A 19,695-nucleotide genomic window follows, 5' to 3' on the forward strand; every position below is an offset into this window, starting at 1 on the left:
CCTTCGTTTCAATATTTTTCTTCAGCTGCTTGCTGATGATGCTGTCATGCATTTGTAGTTGAGGATGTTTGTTGTGATACATAAATAAAGATAAATAAGCCTCCTCCTACGCAGATCACCTGATGTGATCATGGAATGTTGAGTGAAACATTTAAATACAAGGGTAATCTTATTTCAGTGTCTTTAGTATTCTGCTAATGAATAATGTCAAAAGAGCACACAAGAAACAAAGCTACAAAAAGCAACAGAGCAGGACAAGATGCTATGTGTAAGTGAGGTGCAGATATGTGTGTGTGCGGATAAGTGAATAACTAGAGAACATAAATAAAATGAGCAGATTAAACTTTTTTGTAACACAAACTAAAATAAGTTAGTAAATAAATCACAATTAATATGCTATATGTACATACCTAATATTAAAATATAACCTAAGCTAGTAGGTTTGCCCCCTATGGTTTGGCCCAAAACAGAACCAGTGTTTTCAGGTGTATTTTTTTTTTTATTCAACAGGTTTTATAGAAAACAAAACAAAATATTTTGGGCAACCTCGTTTGTAGTGAATTAATCCAGCATAATTATAAATGTTGGGGGTTTACAAGGGGAGACTGAAGCTCAGATAAGAGAGGCTTCAAATTGGTGGGGGAAGGCATACACGACTACTCTGAGGAAAGAGTCAGTGGGGGGTGGGGCATGTTAAAATGGACAGAGGAAAAGACAGGAAGGGGGTGGGGTGATAAAGGTGTAGAGAGTGAGAGAGAGAAGACGAGAGAGAGAGAAGAGCAGGACCTCAAGCTATTGATGGGGGAAAAAGAGGAGGGGTGGAATGAGCAAGCGCGTCGGAGAAAGGGAGGGAGGGGTGTGTGGGCTGAAGCTCCCCTGAATGAGGAAGCAGCAGAGCCATTTTTACTGTTGAGTAACTGCATGCTGGTCTGTCGGGCTAGAGAGAGGAGAGAAGGTGAGAGGGAGCTAGAGGAATAAAGTGCTCCTCTCTTATCTGAGCCTCTCTCCCCTCTTTCACCTTCTTCTCTATCCCTTGTTCACCTCTTTTTGCGCCGGTGTCCATTTGAGTTTTGGAGGCCCTGGTGAGGACATACAATGGAACGAAGGGCCTGTGGCAACTGGGCCGTTGTACTGCTGAGAGGGGGATGGGGTAGAGAGAGGACCGGTTCACACAGCTAACACAGCCTGCCGGCTGACTGCTCCCTCAGCCTTTCCTCCCCGCCTTGACCCACTGTTTTCAGGCTAGGGCTTTTTACTTACAGCCACTCTCAAACTGTACTTGAACTCCACTAAGGATACGTACCGTGTTCGGTTGGATTTTAGGATACGTACTGGCGCCTGGATAACATATCCCTCCTGTGTTTTGGATGAGAGAAAAAGGAAAACGAACTTTCATGTAATTCTTTTCCGCCCTTTTTTGGTTTCTGTTCATAAATGGATTACAAGATGCATGCCAAGTCAAATGATTTGCTGGATTTTCAAAAACTGGACGCCCTTCTGGAAAAAATTGCACATTCAGTTTCTGTGAAAAGGTAATGTTGTCCTTGAGATACACTTCTACCATGTTTTTAGAAATTTAACAGACAGTTTTTATCTCTCATGTTGTGTACAGAATCACAGTATATGAAATACATGGTCAAAAGATGAAGAGAAAGTGAGATTAAAGACAGTGTTCAATGATAGTTCCTGGTTCTATCATTTTTTTGGTACAATTTTTAGTTTTACATGGCCTGTTGTAAAAATCAACTTTAGATGTCTTCTGTGTTTTGTTAAGAAAAGTATTGTTATTCAGATTTCAGGCAGAAGCAATACCTCTACCTCCTGATGAGCAAGGGGGTGCGGGGGAAGGGGGGACTACAGAGGAAGCAGGGGGTTGTGTGTGGCAGTAGTAGAAATGTCTCCTAATTCCTGGTAAGGTTTGGCTTGCTTGTCCTAACCAGCTGGAATTTCAGCCTGAAAGAGCTGGCAGGGTTCTTCCTTTTCCTGTTATAATGGGCCTGACTCATGGTTAGCCTATCTGAGTCAGTTTGTGTGCTCATGCACTGACTCATTCAGTCACTGCCTGTAATCAATACTAAGGGAACTTAAAAAAGTTTGCAACCTTTTGATGAATGGTGGTTGAATCTTTATTTATTATTTTTTAAACACTTTTTGTGTATTTACAAATATGATAGACCAAGAGTTAGATGCTACAGTTTAATGTGTAAGCTTTCAAAACTAGGTTTTGAAACCATCTAGCTAAAAATACCGGCCATGAAGTCTACTGTTTCCATAGAAACCTTGGCAACACTTGTTTTTCTTGAAAGGTTTCAGAGGTACTCAACAAGGCAGCCACATACCAATCACCGATGACACACGGTTGTCAGTGTTGGAAATGTTAATTTTTATACATATTCATTATGTCTAGGAATATTCATTTGGTTGCATTTAGTTTGTGTTATACAATTTCAATTGAAGTAGGGGCTTTATTTTGCTGTGTGGACATCACCTTGTCATCCAGGCTGTGTGTAAAACACACTATGTTGTGTTACAGATGTTTAGGTTGTGTGTACACAAAGGAACGTCATTTATGTACCCCTACTATCGCCGCTAATCATATCTACTTTAAACATTACATGTATTTAAAATATGTTATAATTTTAGAAACAAGAAACAAAACAGTCTGTTTTTTTAATAAGTAAATTAAAGAAAAATGTTTTCCCTGCTAGTCACAGGGGTGTTAATATCCCAGCTTGAAACTGTAGTCTGAATAGGGCTACTGTTAACAGTTAAGCTGCAATGCTAATGGCCCCACCTCTGACATAGTGGCTAGTTGTAAAACGTTATGTAATGCAATGTAATAATTAAAATACATGTCATACCACATATGCACACATAAACAATACATACCGGTTTAGAAGTAAGATGATGAATTCATCATCAATTTCTGATCAAGGTTGATTTGTCTTTAAGCTAATTATCCCTCACTGTCCATTTTAGCTTTTTGTTTCTTAGTCTTTCCCCTTATTTTCCTCTTTGCTGATCTTGTCCTGCACATCTCTAAAGTACAATCGTCTTATGCCTCTGCCCTCTGGGAATCTTTGTTGAGGAAAATGTAAATAAGCCTGACAGCAGTCTAACAATGCAGCTGCATAGCAAAATGCCACCCTGCATTCATGTCATATGAAGGTTTCTAATGGCAATCACGCAATAGTGTAACTCCATCCTTAATATCTCCGCCTGAATATTTAAACTGAATAAACCTAAACCTTCTTATATTTTTAATACATAACCTTCATATTCCTCATTAGCCAAGGGGAGAAAAACTTAAAATTAAATAGAAACACTAAATAAATTAGTTCAAACAAATAAGAGCATCAGTGTAATCATTCCAAGGAGCTGCTCCCTTGAGAAGGGTTGAAGGTGGTTGTGTCAAAATTGTAAAATGCCATTGTGAAGGAAAGGAGTGGTGATCATGGACTTGTCACTGGATATATTTATTATTTATTCCTTTGCTTTTAGGCAAGACATGAACCCTCGTTCTTACTCAGCTGAGTGCCCCAAGTGAAATCTACAGGCCTATCTTTGCCCGAAATCTACTCACACCCTACACATGAATTATTTATAGTTTACTTTAATAGTGGATGCAGACGTGGGTATTATGTTATTCCAAGCACTTTGATGTAGGTGTAACTGTGATGCTGCACACATGACCAGATTTACTTGCTGTTAATGTGCATCCTCCGCCCGAAACCAAAACCACTCGGCCCCTGGAAAACCTTCCACATCATTCCGGATTGATGTTATCCAGGTCAAAGGGCAGCTGTTATTCAAGAACTGTGAGTGGCATAGGACATGCAGCAAAACGAAAGTAGACCTTTTGATTGACTTCTGTTGAGGCCATCTGCCGATGTAGTCTGATATGCTTTAATGCCTTCCACATATGGAAGCGGGTTTGCCACAACTTCAGCCCTTCAGGTTAACGTTTTAATTTGCAGTGTCGAGGGTGAAATACTTTGAGTCTAGAAGTTGTAGAATTCGATGGTGTTACATCTGCAGCCAAAATTAAGCTACGTTTTGTTTTCCTGTTGCTTGCCGGTTGCTGTTTTGCATACTTAACTATTAGCAGAGATAGTAAGGATGCAAGATAGCTCACTCCACTCAGCAACTCGGCTCCAGAAAACAATGTTATGTTCATACACAGCATAAAAACATGCACGGTGGCGTAACCAACGGATGATCGACAATTAAATTTGTCAGCAACTATTTTTGTTGACTACTTAGTATTTAACATATTGAATTGTTCAATATAATGACACTACTTATATCAACATCGAGGATAACTCCAAATAAGGATTAAACATCTTAAAAATGTTTGCAAACTAACAGGACTATTATCTGTTAAAGTGCATAGTGAATAGAATTGGGTAATTAACCAAGAACATGGTCATTTTTCAAACAAAGTAATTAAGTCAATGATATTTACATTGGTCTAAAACAATATCTTTAAAGAACATTTTTTCTCTTTCTTTTGCTATACTTCCTGCAGTAAAGTTTCTGCTTCATGAGGTAGGGCTTTTGTGGCAACCGTATGTAATGGTGTTTGATGTTTGCAGATCTGTTTATCATGACATTTACCAAAACTTGTCATACAAACATATGTGTAATCCTACTGCTGATGAACTAAACTAGCAGAGCATACACAGTGAGGAAGAAAAGAAAGAGGCGAGATATTCTGGTGTATGAGGAGAGTTGAATGTTTGAGCACCTAGTCAGGAAACCTGTCATGTAACCTGGAGCAGTTTTGAAGGTTTTTTTTAATATAAAAAAGGTTAATCAACATTAAATGTTTTAAATATTAAATTAAATTCCCGTTAAAGAAAAGTTACAAATAGTGTTTGTTTCTGCTGTCTTTTATATTGGAAGGCAAGCACAGAATAGGAAGGAAATAGGGATCAGCATCAGACCTTGAAAAAAATAGAGAAATCTGAATCAGCCAAAGAAATTGAAATCATTGAATCTCTGGTGGCAAGTTGTTGTCATGACTATATGCATTTAGTTTGAAACAACCGTCTCACCTCTGTGGGCAAGTAGGGTATCTAGCTAATTAGCTGATGGGCCTGGATAATGTTTCAGGTTAGTGAATGAACTTGTAGCAGAGAGCCTGGGAAGTGATCATTGATTGTTAGTCTGGTCGCTAAAAGACATTTTTGTCTTACATGTGGTCTTTTGTCTTTCCCTGAATTTTTTCCAAATTGTGTACATCGTAAAAAAACACAGTTACTCATATATTTAACATCTTCTGCATCACATGCATTTATCAAACTTGAACACTTTAACATTCTGTAAACTTTGGAAATAAAGCCATTATTGAAAATATAAATAATATGTAATTAAAAAAATGTGTTTTGAAATAATGTTGACGTACCACGGTGGTCAAAATATAAGAAACACTTTGAAACATTTATCAAACATGACAAAACATATCAACATAACGAGCACAGCAGAGTGAACTTCCCCACCAGCCTCAACGCGATTGTTTGTTATTGTATTATTGATTGAGAGCCCCCTGGTGTTGGAATCTACATATTTTGTCTTTAAGTCTAGTTGAAATGCTAAAGTTGCATTGTGGGAGTGCCAAACATTTGTTTATTTTTATTGTGAGAAGCAGAAAGAGAGCCATGGCTGCTAACGGTTTAGATATGGCTCTTGCCGACTGTCCACCGCTTGTTGACAAAGCAGATTCACGGACTGAAATATGGCATTATTTCACTGAGGCGATAGTCAGGTTAACCCCACGTACACCACAAAGCCCGTGTGTAAAATATGTTTTCAACCCATGCAGACCAGGGGAGCCAACGCGTACAATTTGGCAAAACATCTCGACGACAGACATGCCTACTTGTTTAAGGAATTTAAAGGGTGTCAGGTTGTTTAGCCAATGGGATAAGTAACATAATTATATAGAATAGAATATAATTACTTTATTGATCCCAAACTGTGAAATTGTGTAATTACTGGGAAATGTAATTACATGCCCCCATACATATATACATACAGAGAGGAGACCGCTGTTAATTATGAGGTATTTGTATTTTATGTTTAGTCTACTGTAATGCAATGCTGTAGTGTAGGCTAATATATATAATATATTCCTGGGTTTGAGCTTTTATAATCACTTAAAACAGCTCAAATGTACTAGGGCTGTGCTCAAAAAACTCGATATGGCAATATATCGTCATGTCTTGTGGTAAATACCCAGACCTAGTAAATACCTATCATTTGTTGTCCCTTTTGAAAGCCCTTTATTTTTGTCATATCAGGACTGTTACTTTTCTTGGTGCTTTTAGTTTTTTGCTAGGGCTGCCCTGGGTATCACCACTGAATGTCTGAATCGATTCGATTCCGATTCGTAAAGGTCCCAATTCGATTCAATTCTCTATTCGATTCGATATCGATTCATTTAGGGATATTTAAGTTACAATACCAATTCTGTTTCAATATGATTATGATTCCCAGAGAACAAATATTAAAAAGGTTGAGTTTATCATAAACATGTTCAGGTTTACTTAAAAAATGTACCCCAAAGCAGTTACATGAATGTACTTATTAAATCAACTCGGGAAAACCGTTCAGCTACATTAATTTCCTTGTTGCTTGTTTGAATTTGCCGTGCCTGTAAAACACGCGAGTCTCCACTCATGTCCAGCTGTCACAGGTTAGGCTAGGGTGACTCCCTCTCACTCTCTTGCAGTGCTGTGTTTCACCTCTGCATATAATTTTGGGATGGCCACTTCACCCAAACTGATTTGAATGGATGAAGGTAAAGGGAATATAGCCTATTAAAAGATAAATCTTTGGATTTTATGAATCGATATCAGATCATTCATATGAGAATCGATTTAAATCAGAAAATCAATTTTCATAAACCCAGTCCTATTTTTTGCCATGGTATTGTTTCAGTATCGGTATATTATTATTTTGGGCTGGTATTGATTGCCCCTACGCAATCCTTAAAGGGCTGCCACTTTGACAGACAGCATGAAGGAAAAAAATGTGTTTAAAGACACGGCGTAAAATTTGAAGCTTCTATACCCATGTTTTCTTTTTGTTTTAAGGAACACAACGTCTATTGGTGAAATTTGTTATGGAGAAAAGCAACAAGTTAAAATATTCCTGTTTTGAAATACAAAGTGGTCTGCTATCATACTTTTATTCTGTGTTTGCCTTTACTAATTGTCAGTGTCATTATCCAAAATGTAATCTGCTACGAAGTCTACTGTCTGTCAAAGTGGATGCAGCATATTTCTCAAACATTATCTAATGAATTTTCCATATCATTTTTCAAGGCACTCTGAAAAGTACAGTGGCCATGTGTGTACTTGCCACCCCTTATGCTTATAATGTTTTGATGTAGAGAGCTTGGACAAAAAAGCCATTCACATTATTTGCATTGAGACTAGAAAAATTCTGTTCTTGTTTGTTTTGGTCCTATTTGTGTTCTTGCGTCCAGCAACTTAAGTGCTGGTTGTCTTCCAACATATTGGTCAAGTTAGTCACATTCTCCTCTGCTATTTAGTGCCTCGGGGAGGCCAATGCAGTGATCATGTGATATGCAAACAGCTTGCCTCTTATCAGAGAGTGACTCATCAATAATGTGACCAGTCACAGATCTATACATGTGTTTTATCTTTAAAGCCCTTTTGTGGGGTTGGATTTCATCATGCAAGACTAGCATTATAATCACAAATCCATGATTAGTGCTTTTATCCACAATATTTGTTGTTCCACATCCTTTTTTGGTTTTGTGTTTCTGATTATTATTATTTGGCCTTGTAGTTGTCTTAACAGGCTTTGTTAGTATCTTGAATGTGACGTCCCTGGCTGCCTGGGAGAGGACATTATTTAGTGTGTATGCCGTGAATGGGGGAACACAAAGTCCCTCAGCTGTCAGATGATGCTAAACTTCCCACGCATTTTATTTAAATGTTTGCCCACACCCCAAAACAGTCCCTGGTCTTGAGACAGAGTGAGAAGACAACACTCTATGAAAAAATACCTACAGAAAAACCTGTGCCTTTCAATGTGGTTAAGATTGAAATACTCTTAAGTCATATTTTTAAAACAAATCATTGTCAACAGCAAGACAATAACAGTGTTTGTATTTTATTTTTAGGTCATAAAAATGCAACAAAAATAAAGTGACACAGTACAGTGAATGAAAATGAAAACAATCTGGCGAGCCAGGGCCAGATTGTTGCCAGATTCATTGTTTTATGTATCAGGAAACCTCAGAGTGCCATGAGGCATGACACACATGTCAAGGGAATGCTTACTAGAACATGCTTGGTGTTAATTGACCACTTAAGAAGTCTGAAGTGTTGAAACTGCTTTGAACAGCCACACTTAAAGGTGGGGTGTCATTAACCCCCATTACCCATGCCTTGCTTTGAAGACTAAACATTGAAGAGATTTATGTGGGAATGAAAATGCCCAAAACAACTGAACAACAGTTTAAATTTGCATCCAAGCAAGCAGCCTGGTATGCAATCTGTGTAGTGTCCATGTGTGACAGAGAGCAAGCCATAGCAGGTAATTCTAGATGTGCATAGATATGCTGATCGATTAGAGCTAAGATGCTTGGTATAGTTTTCTGGTGCAACCCTTTTTCTGAATCAAATGGAGAAATTTTGATATGAACAATTTCTTGTTGTGTGCTATATGCATTCAAGAGCAGACTACCAAGACTCATGTTATTCATTGACTTGAGAAAAGAGCAAAGGGCAAGACATCATTCAAACCCACAGTGCATAGTTTTGTCTACCCCTTAGTGGTGAAAACGAAAGTATTATTGTAATTTCTGTCAACTCTGTTCTCTTCTATCAGTTTTATTCAACAAGGAAGAGCTTCACCAATGGTCATCTTGATTTTCCTCACCTTTAATTGCCTTCTTCTTTTGACAGTGATCTTTTCCAGTTTCTTTTTTTTAAAGCATCAAAAACTTTTCTTTAACTCTTCTTAGTTTATCCTTAAAGCAATATGACTAGTTGGAGTAGGATTTTCATTATGACTGCTCCCTACTTCAGTTATGGCAAACCACTCAGTGCAGGTTGACACAAAATGCAGCAATGTTGTGTGCAAGTGCAGGAAAGTCTCTAAAACACAAGTATACAGACATACTGGTAAACAGTACTCTGATATATAATGCAAAAAAGGGAGCTTAACAAAGAGGTTAAGTTTCTATTGAATAAAAAAAGTTATCTTCTTGAGTCTGGTGGTTACAGGGACTGTACACATTTATTTAGCAAGCTTGATATTAAACTTGATAGCCAAATTTAATTCAACAAATTGCAGGATATTTTGCTGAAGAGTGTGTTCGTGGGCATGTTACTGACAATTTGCTATTTCTCCCTTCAGAGAGTCCAGCGAGGAGTGCAATGGGATCAGCGGTGCTCTGTCAGTGGAGTCTGTGCCGGGGCCAAGACTGAACTGGTGTCCTGCCAACACCACAACCCCTGCCCCTGCTCCAGCTCCCGCTCCGGGGCCCGAGCCCACGTCCAACCCTGTTAGAATGGGGGACGGCGTGGATGCAGCGCAGATGTCGGGCAGCAGCAGCAGCCAGGGGCAGGCCCAGTCAATGGGCAACCCCCCACCCCCAGAGTATATTAATCCCAGTAGGCCAAAGCGCCAGACCAATCAGCTGCAATACCTGCTCAAGATGGTGGTAAAAGCCCTCTGGAAGCACCAGTTTGCCTGGCCCTTTCATTCACCCGTGGATGCAATAAAACTTAACTTGCCTGTGAGTACTGGCTTTGTTTGTATGTGAGGATGCTACATACGTACCTTAAAACTGTCATTAACACATTATGTGTCACCCACATGATCACCTGGCTTTCATTCAATTACACATATAAGTTGCTTAATATGTTTTTTTGCATTTGATCATGTTAAAGCACTAGGGATGGACATTTACAGTCATTTAAAACTTGGAGTACTCGAGTATTTAGATTCTAAATCCCTGAGTACTCATTACCTCACAAGCAAGTATCGTTTTATATAGTTATATTTATCGTCAAAAAAATACGTCTGACATGGACCTCCCGGTAGCCCGCTGTATTTCCTTGGGCATGTCGCTCACCAGTCCTGCTTACTGTAGGACAGATGTCTTCAAATTCCAGTTCTGAACATATTACTCTGTGGAGAGAGTTGCCCACAAGTCTTTAGTAACAGACACTTTTCAACTCATACACGAGTGTATACACTCATACATCTTTTCAACTCTTGTAGCTGTTCTCCTTGGTGGTTGCTTGCATTCACACTCGACAAACAGCATCAGCTCGCGGAGGCCCTCTCCTTCCACAAAAAGTGATTGAAGCGTATCTCCAGTCACCATTTTGGTCATTGGCAGGTTAATCCTCTCCACTCTGGTATCATGAAATCCACATGTGCTAACAGGGCTAGAAAAATAATGTGATACAAGACTGCCTGTTTTCTGTCTTCATGGAGAATATGGCTTTAAGCTCATGTAGTAAAGCATCCAACTAGTATTTCTATGATATACAAGTTTAAAGCCACATATCGTCGTCTTAAAAAATTTAAATGCGTTTCGCCTTTTCGAGTAATGTGTCGAGCTCTGTGAGAGTTACTGTAGCTGATGGAAAGTAGTTGTTTTCGCTGTGCACATGTGTGTATGTAGAATAAGGCTGCAGCTGTCCCAGGAGAAGTTACACTTCTCTTTGTACCGTTAATCATTGTCTTACTAGCTATATTCAGTTAGGCAAACCCAGAAAGCTTGGTTTCACATCTTCGCTAACTGACTGGAACTATTTAAGCCTTAAACAACATGTTTGGAGGTGCGCGATTTATGAAATGTTAATCGGGTAAAACGTCAAAAACAAGTACTCACGTAGTCGTACTCTAAACATAACATGCAACATAGGTTGAGTTTCAGGTTTTTCTCCTGCCTTCAGATATTTCTGCAGTAATAATGCAGCTCTACGGTTTTTCTTGTAGAACTGAGTGTTTCTGTGTTTCTTGACCTGCCTTTGACCTTAGGATATATTATGCTTATTAAAGAAAAACTTAATTCCAGAGAGTGTGGAAAAACCAATGGCATGCTTTTTAAAGATCGTGTGCTCTAATGAGTGTCGTTTTAAATCTAAGCATTGGAAGAAGAAAAAAAACAATAGACAAAGAATCTCTTCGAGTGATCACATACTCGCTGCTGAAAATTTCTAGAAAATGTCACGACAACCTGTCCTGAAATTTCAACCTAGCAGATGGTTCAGTGGGTCTCAGGAGGCAGGCCATGACCTTAAAAAAGTCACTCCTAAGTCATAGATGCTTACAAGATATCCAAGATTGAGGGCAAAGCAAAGTTGGACGCGATACTGACAATATGTGAACTTCATATCAATGCTATGGATTGTTGGATGTAAGAACAGAGAATAACGAACTGGTGAGCAGAGAAGACTATGAAGCTGCCTCATTATCTGCAAGATGATTGCTGTAGTTGGTTTTTCTTGGCTTTTACCTGCTAAGTTCACACGTCAGATCACCCGACTTCAAATGGAAATTTTATTAGTGGGCTGGCAGGAAAAAGTGGGGATGAAATGTTTGGCCATTCCAGCACATCCTGAAATTAGATTTTTCAAAAACTTGAATCCTTTTAATTCATATTTAGGATTTATTTGTTGGTAAGGGTAGGAGCTGATATGAAGTTGGTGCAATAGCCCATAAAGATATATGTTTCTATGAATGTTTACAGATAGCATCAATAATAACTTTTATTACAACCTTTTCAGGACTACTACACAATAATCAAAAATCCTATGGATATGGGAACAATCAAGAAAAGGCTTGAGAACAGTTACTACAGGAATGCCCAAGAATGTATTCAAGACTTCAACCAGATGTTTTCAAACTGCTACATATACAACAAGGTAACATAGTTATATCCTGGAGCCGTTCTTACATTAAAAATGTCAAGGATTCTGAAATTTGTCTGCTTTATCTAAATGTGTTTGTTTCCCTCCACAGCCTGGAGATGATATTGTTTTAATGGCTGAGGCTCTGGAGAAGGCTTTCCTTCAAAAGATCACAGAAATGCCTCAGGAAGAAACAGAGATTGTTGTCATGACAGGGAAGGGACGTGGTAGGGGCCGAAGGGATGCAGGTATGTGGTATACCTTTTGTATCTATGACACATTTGTTGTCACCACAAGGTGTTTTTGAGCTTAACTCTGTGAATGGGATGTTTATCCTGGTGTTATGTTTTCTCACCTAGGTCTGAGCTTAAAACCAGGGGCCATCATTGATGCATCGTCCACGACTCCTCAAACACGCGGTCTGTCAAATCTCTCAGCAGCACCCCAAATCAGAGCACCAGTGCAGGGTCCGCCTTCACTACCTCCCCAGCCTTTGATGCAGGCCATGCCGACCCTAGTGCCCCCAATGTTGTCAAGCCATGCGCCACAGCTTGGAGCTCCCTACTCCCTGGGCCAATCAGACTGTGCTCCCCAAGTTCCCATCATGACTTCTGTGCCTCCCCCTGCTCAGATCGTCCTTCCCCCAGCATCCATCCAGAGCCCTGCCCCCATGCTGCAGAACTCTATAACTATGACCAAAGTAAGTATGACCGATACAGGGAAATAGGCATGGGTAGTCAGGCACATTTTTTGACCATGCTTACAAGAATTAAAAAGTTGTGTTTAAGTTTCAGCATCTCATTCTTATCACAACCTTGCTTGCACTTATGCTAAATGTTCTGCTTTCTTCATATTACACTTATCTAGCAAAGAAAGAGCCAGAAAAGGAAAGCAGACACTACAACTCCCACAGCGAATGACCAACTGAGTGAGTCTTCACCAGCAGAGTCTAAATCTGGGAAGACGCTACCCAGGCGAGAGAGTGCCCGACCTACAAAACTTCTAAAGAAGGAAGCTCCAGACTCCCAGCATCAAATAGGCACTGGGATAGGACTGGGTGCACCTAGTGGAGGTCATAGCCCAAAACCACAGGATCAACTGGGATACTGCGCAAGCTTGGTTAGGGACATGCTGTCCAAGAAGCATGCTGCTTATGCCTGGCCTTTCTACTCACCTGTTGACGTGGATGCACTGGGACTACATGATTATCATGAAATCATTAAACATCCAATGGACCTCAGCTCCATCAAGGTGTGTTGAATAGTTTGTCAACAGTATCACAAAACAATAGGAGAGAGGGTTTTCTGTCACTGCAAGTATTTAATATTCTTGTTTTGTTCCATAGGCTAAGTTGGAGAACAGGCAATACCGGGAACCCCAGGAGTTTGCTGCTGATGTACGATTAATGTTTTCTAACTGCTACAAGTATAATCCACCAGACCACGAGGTGGTAGCTATGGCACGGAAGCTACAGGTAAATGTTTTCTCGGATGCAAACAATGTTGGGCATAAAGATAAGATATACTTTATTCATCCCAGCAGGGAAATTTAGGTGTTCCAGCAGCCAGCATACATACAAACACAGAACACATATATACATACATATCCCACCCATACAAAAAAACATGAGCCCACAATACAGTTTGATATATGATATATGCAACTCAGGCTAAAGTTTAAAAGTTTAAATGTCTTCTGTCCTTACTTAAAGGGGAGTCGTTATAAAGTGCAATTGCAGTAGGTAAAAAAGTATTTTTAAATCTGTCCTTTTTGCAGCTTAGCTGCCGTAGCCTCCCACTAAAAACACTCTTTTGTTCACACACGAGATTGTGTAAGGGATGCATGTTATTGTCCATAATGTTCAACAGTTTCTGTATCATCCTTCTCCCCATCACCACCTCCAGGGGCTCCACAGCAGTCCCCAGCACAGAGCCAGCCCTCCTAATCAGCTTGTTAAGCTTTTTAGAGTCACAAGCCCTGATGCTGCTGCCCCAACAGACGGCTGCAAAGAAAATGGCACTTGCCACAACAGTCTGATAAAACATGATAACATTTTGCTACACACATTAAAATACCTAAGCTTCCTCAAGAAGTAGAGTCTGCTCTGACCCTTCTTGTAGACGGCCTCTGTGTGGTGCTTCCAGTCCAGTTTATTGTTCATGTGCACCCCCAAGTATTTATAGCACTCCACCACCTGCACCTCATCCCCAAGGATAGAGATGGTGCTTAGCTCAGGCCTGTCCCTCTACCACCATTTCCTTGGTCTTTGTTACATTTAACACCAGGTGGTTCTTCCCACTCCATGCAACAAAGTTATCCACCAGCATTCTGTATTCTGTCTCCTCTCCACCACTGATACACCCTACTACCGCAGTATCATCTGAGAACTTCTGTAAGTGACCAGCCTCAGAGTTATACTGGAAGTCTGAGGTGTATAGTGTGAAGAGGAAAGGGGACAGCACAGTCCCCTGCGGCGCTCCTATGCCACTGACCGCCAGCTCAGACACAGACCTCCCCAGCCTCACGAACTGTGGTCTGTCAGTCAGGTAATCCATGATGTTGTGGTGGTGTCTACCTGCATCAGTTCCAGTCAAAAAACATAATCCTCACAGTGCTATCAGACTTGTCTAGGTGAGAGTGGGCTCTGTGGAGTAGGTAGATGATGGCGTCCTCAACCCCCACCCTTGGGCAGTATGCAACTGCAATGGGTCCAGGTAGCTGGTCACCTGTGGTCTCAGGTGGGCCAAGACCAGCCTCTCAAGTACCTTCATGATGTGCGATGTTAGGGCAACTGGTCTGTAGTCATTGAGGGCAGAGGGAGAGGGTTTCTTGGGAACCGGAACAAGGCAGGATGTTTTCCACAGCACTGGCACCCTCCCCTGGCTGAGGCTGAGGCTGAGGTTGAAAAGATGCTGTAGAATGCCACATAGCTGACCTGCGCAGGCTTTCAAAACCCTGGGGCTGATGCCATCTGGACCTGCTGCCTTGTTCTGGCCGAGTCTCTCGAGCTGCATTCTCACCTGGCTACTGGAGACTGTGAGCGGGGATGATGTAGGGTCTGTGTGGCTATCAGGGTCCAGGGAGGTAGCCAAAGGCCTCGTGCTGAACCTATTGAAGAACACGTTCATCTCATTGGCCCTTTCCTGACTACCTTCTGCCTGATTTCCTTTCACCTTGAAGCCGGTTATGGTTTTCATACCGTGCCACACATCCCTTATGTTGTTCTGCTGGAGCTTGCTCTCCAGCTTCCTCCTGTATGCCTCCTTGTTTTCTCTCAGCCTCACCCTCAACTCCCTCTGTACACTCTTCAGCAACTCACTGTCACCGGTGGGCAGTTCATCTATGTAGACTTGAATCAATCTTGTTAAAAGACAAAAAAGTGTTTAGCCATCAGGATTTGTATTGTTTGTCTTGTATTAAGGGGAAGGCTGTATCTCAAAATTACTTCATTAATTTATGGGTCTCGAGCATCAATTAAACTCTAACTTGCAAATCCTCACTCTCAGAGACAAATGAGCTCATTTGCCTTAATTAAAGAGAGAGAAAGGAGATGATGGGAGTGGGGGATGTTATGCAGGAAAGGCTCAAGGTCTGATTCGAACCTGTGGGTGCTGAAATGTGGACTGCAGCCTCCGTACATTGGGCGCTACATAACTGCTAGGCTATCCGGCACCCATAATTTGTTTGAATTTAATTGTTTGCTAAATTTGTCCAGTCTTTCTCAAACTAGAAATTTCCATACCAAAATATGTTTATTGCTGTAATGTCTTGACAGCTTTTTTATTTTTTGTGTTCTAATTTTAGGATGTCTTTGAAATGCGCTTTGCCAAGATGCCAGATGAACCTGAGAGCAAGCCTCTGGTTTCTAACCCAGCCCCTAGTCTTCACCATCCTGCCCCTGTTAAGCCCCAGCCACCTCTCGCCCATGTCGCCTCGTCTTCAGACAGCTCCAGTGACTCGTCTTCCGAATCTGAATCTTCAACAGATGACTCTGAAGAGGAAAGAGCTCAGAGATTGGCTGAGCTTCAGGAACAGGTCAGTGAGTAGCTAAGTAAGGTGGTGGGGGCAAACTTGTGTTCCGTTCCTTGTCTTTCAATGTTGAGAACTAGTCTCTTCTCTTGACACAGTTGAAAGCTGTCCACGAGCAGCTGGCTGCCCTGTCCCAACCACAAGCCAGCAAACCAAAGCGAAAAGAGAAGGAAAAAAAGGATAAGAAAAAAGACAAGTACAAGAAGAAAGGGGGCATGCCTGGCCTTATAGACGAGATCCAGGATGTTACACCTGTTCCACAGCTGTCCAAGAAGACAAAGACCAATAACAATAACATCAAAGAAGTTGTACCCAAGAAGAAACCCAGGTACATATTTCTCTTGTACTTTCTCCATGTCGTGCAGTTAGGAGCAGCTTGAGTTTGCACAATTCATTATTACCCTTTCTTAATTTGGTGTCCACCTTGTTGTATTTTTCTGTTTAAATGTGTAATTTTGGGGATATTTCGAAGTTGAAGATATTTGCATACATTTTTTTTATTGTATAACGTAGGGCAATTTGTTGATTTCTTACATTTTATGATGCATTCTTTGCTAGGTGGTCTTTAATATACTGTTTCAACTATAAAGTTAAAAATGTGTGTTAAGTTGTATAACACTTAGGGCTTTGTTTCTAGATGTGTGTATAACTTTTCACTTTTTTTTTTTTACTTATAAAAACATACTATTTTACATATTATTAAAAAAAATGTATTTTTCTTGTAGTAAAAAGGAAGGGATGAAAATCAACCATCCCTCCAACCTACAGCCAATTCCCAGCCTAGAAGACGACCTGGTGGGAGCTGGGTCATCTGTTTCGGGGGAAAAGTGCAAGCCTATGACATACGAGGAGAAAAGGCAGCTTAGCTTGGACATCAACAAGCTTCCGGGTGACAAGCTTGGCCGTGTAGTGCATATCATCCAGTCCAGAGAGCCTTCACTAAAAAATTCAAACCCAGATGAGATTGAGATTGACTTTGAGACACTGAAGCCTTCCACTCTACGTGAACTTGAGAGATATGTCTCTACCTGTCTTCGCAAGAAGAAAAAAGTTGCAGGTTAGCCACTTTAGGACACATTACTTTTACTTTGTTTGAACACCGTTGTGTGTCTAGTTTAACAAGCTATTTGATACTTTGTTGTGGAAGTGCATTGACCCAAAGTGTTTTTTTTTGCAGTTGAGAAGCCTTTGGAGTCCATGGCTACATCCAAAAAAGTTGGATCCTCCTCAGAGAGCAGTGGCTCCAGCACAGATAGTGAAGCAGAGGGCACAGGTGACTTGGTGTTAATTTCGTCTTCTTAAATACCCATGTTCAGAAACAGGATTTTATGTGACTAATCTTAATTTTTCTTTCTTTTTCAGGAATGATAAAGCAGCAGAAGAAGAAGAGTCAGTCTGTGAAGGATGGGAAGAAGACGCATTCTCACGTTCAGAGTGGCCCTGCTCAGATGGGACTTCATCCCCAAGCTGCAGGACTTCAGTCCAACAGTCAGTTAAAACACCTTCAGCAACAGCATCAACCATCTCCTGCAGGCTTTATTGTACCCCCTGTAGCTGCCCTGGAGTCTTCACAGTTACTGGAGACTAGCTTTGAGTCCCTGCCACCTTTTGGACAGCCTCTCATGCATCTATCCCACCACACAGGCAACTCTTCCTCACCTGCACCACCACATCTCAACACTCACTCTGCTGGGCCAGTGTCTCCTGAGACCCACCCCTTCCTCAACCAGCATCCCATCCTAACATCTCCAGGTAAAACTTTATGCAGGATACTGAACATTTGATCAAGTACTTATGGCTACATTGTTTCTGTAGGTGTACCTGAAAAAGAAAAGTATCGTGGCTCCTACAAAGTCAACCAGTCCCCATTTGATTTTCTGCACATAATGTGATAAATATCAAAACAGATTACTTGATACTTTTAAGCTTTTGTGATGGCCAATTTCAGCATCTTGCAGGTCTTTTTGAGCCATTTATACCTTGTATGGATAGGGCAGTAGATAGCCACAGGAAACATAGGGAGCAGAGAGTGAAATTTAAAAAAATACACTTTGGTTTTCATTTTTAACTTTCAGTAACCTACAGCATCTATGAAAACTCAAATCACACCCCATCTGTTGAATTGGCACTTTTTAATGTCAGAGTTTTTGTTCTTTACAGAGAATATGGTAATAACCTGCAATACAACATTGCCTTATACTATGGAACACTAATCCTTACAGGACAGAACATTTTTATAAACTCCTTTAAACATTTTCAACAAAAATAACCTTTAACTTACACATACAAATGCTTCAAATTTGACTTTCATTTTTTTCCCCCACAAACACAGCTAAATCTCACGTGGGAAGATAATTCTTTAAATACAAATTTGTATTTATTTATTGTCTTTGTTTCTTCTTTCATCCCTAGCCTTGCACAGTACCATGCCTCAGCAGCCTTCTCGACCCAGTCACAAGGCAGCCCCACTTCATCCCAAACCCCCTCAGCAGCAACCAACAACTCCCCAACAGCAGCCAACCCTGCAGCAGCCACAACAACAACAACAACAACAACAACAGCAGCAGCTTCAGCCCCAGCTTCAGCCCCAGCTTCAGCCCCAGCTTCAGCCCCAGCTTCAGCCCCAGCCCCAGCCTCAACCTCCGCAGCACCAGCTCTCCTCTCAGATCCTCCACCCTCCTCAACCCCTTCACCAGCGGCCCATGTCCCCTCCAACACTCACACCCCAGGGCTTGCTGTCTTCCCAACCTCCCCAGATGCTGCTTGAGGATGACGAAGAGCCAGGGTCTACAACACCTATGAACCAAGTACAATTATACCTGCAGCAGTTCCAGCAAGCCCGCCAGCCTCAGCAGTCCATGCAGTCGCTACAGGCGCAGGCTCGTCAGCAACAGCAGCAACAAATACAACCCCAGCCAGGACAGGCTTCTCTTCTACAATCTGTTCAGGCACAATCGCAACTCTCCTCCCAACCCACATTGCCTCTTCCCCAGCTTCCTGTTCAGTCCCAGGCTCAACCAGCCCCATCACATCAGGCACCATCCCAACACATGCCTCTGCACCAGGCCCGCCACATGCAGCACGTTCAGCAGCAACCACAGCAGCTTAACTACCAGCAGGGTCCTGGACTAGCTGGTCAGTCCCAGGGATCACAACACAAGGTATCCATGCCCACCAACAAAGCACAGCAGATCATCCAACAGCAACCAGAACAGCCCTCCCCTCGCATGACCAAGGCAGACCCTTACAACACCGGTGAGTCTGGGAAGATGAGAAAAAAGGTTTTTGTAGAGGTAAAACTGCTATTGTAAAATAACATTATGTCAGCCTAAGTTTTACTCACCTCCTTTGTCTTGACAGGTAACGTAAGGGACAACCCTTCCCCTCTAATGATGCATTCCCCACAACTCCCTCAGTACCCACCTGTCTCTCACCATTCTCCCCCTCACAACATGCAGTCCAAAAAGGTGAGAAATTAAAAACAGGCATGTTAAAACATACAACTAGCTCTGCACTTAATGTTCCCCCTAAATAATATGTTTCTTGTAATGCAGCAGAGGGCCCCTGGAAGTCAAGGTGGATTAAAAGAGGACAAACGTCCTCTATCACCAGTGATGAGAGGGGAGCCATTTAACCCTGCAATGAGACCAGAACATCACAAACATCCTGATTGCAAGCCTTCTCAACCAAGCCATGGCCAACAAAGTAAGTAAAGAGACGTCTTTTTTTGTTTCTTCTTCTTCCTGGCTTCTGTGGATGA

The 19,695-nt window shown here is 41.3% G+C and overlaps 1 protein-coding gene across 6 annotated transcripts in view; it reads left to right on the top strand.

Annotated features, from left to right (window-relative positions):
- The window catches only part of brd4 (bromodomain containing 4), a 31,621-nt gene that overhangs the window by 6,459 nt on the left and 5,467 nt on the right, over positions 1–19,695 (top strand). The window contains exons 1-16 of one of the 6 annotated variants that reach the window (XM_061027137.1): positions 880–1,532; positions 9,397–9,778; positions 11,784–11,921; positions 12,019–12,154; positions 12,266–12,606; positions 12,774–13,157; positions 13,252–13,380; positions 15,711–15,941; positions 16,016–16,263; positions 16,661–16,992; positions 17,113–17,208; positions 17,298–17,423; positions 17,580–17,687; positions 18,348–19,190; positions 19,296–19,402; positions 19,490–19,640. In XM_061027137.1, coding sequence (XP_060883120.1) covers positions 1,435–1,532; positions 9,397–9,778; positions 11,784–11,921; positions 12,019–12,154; positions 12,266–12,606; positions 12,774–13,157; positions 13,252–13,380; positions 15,711–15,941; positions 16,016–16,263; positions 16,661–16,992; positions 17,113–17,208; positions 17,298–17,423; positions 17,580–17,687; positions 18,348–19,190; positions 19,296–19,402; positions 19,490–19,640 — 3,850 coding nt within the window. In that variant the 5' untranslated portion in view covers positions 880–1,434. Of the gene's footprint in view, positions 1–877; positions 1,533–9,396; positions 9,779–11,783; positions 11,922–12,018; positions 12,155–12,265; positions 12,607–12,773; positions 13,158–13,251; positions 13,381–15,710; positions 15,942–16,015; positions 16,264–16,660; positions 16,993–17,112; positions 17,209–17,297; positions 17,688–18,347; positions 19,191–19,295; positions 19,403–19,489; positions 19,641–19,695 lie in introns of those variants that run through there. The other 5 variants (XM_061027134.1, XM_061027133.1, XM_061027136.1 and 2 more) reach the window with 5 other exon arrangements.

The sequence above is a fragment of the Labrus mixtus genome, chromosome 20, assembly GCF_963584025.1.
Source record: "Labrus mixtus chromosome 20, fLabMix1.1, whole genome shotgun sequence".
NCBI classification, from domain to species: Eukaryota; Metazoa; Chordata; class Actinopteri; order Labriformes; family Labridae; genus Labrus; species Labrus mixtus.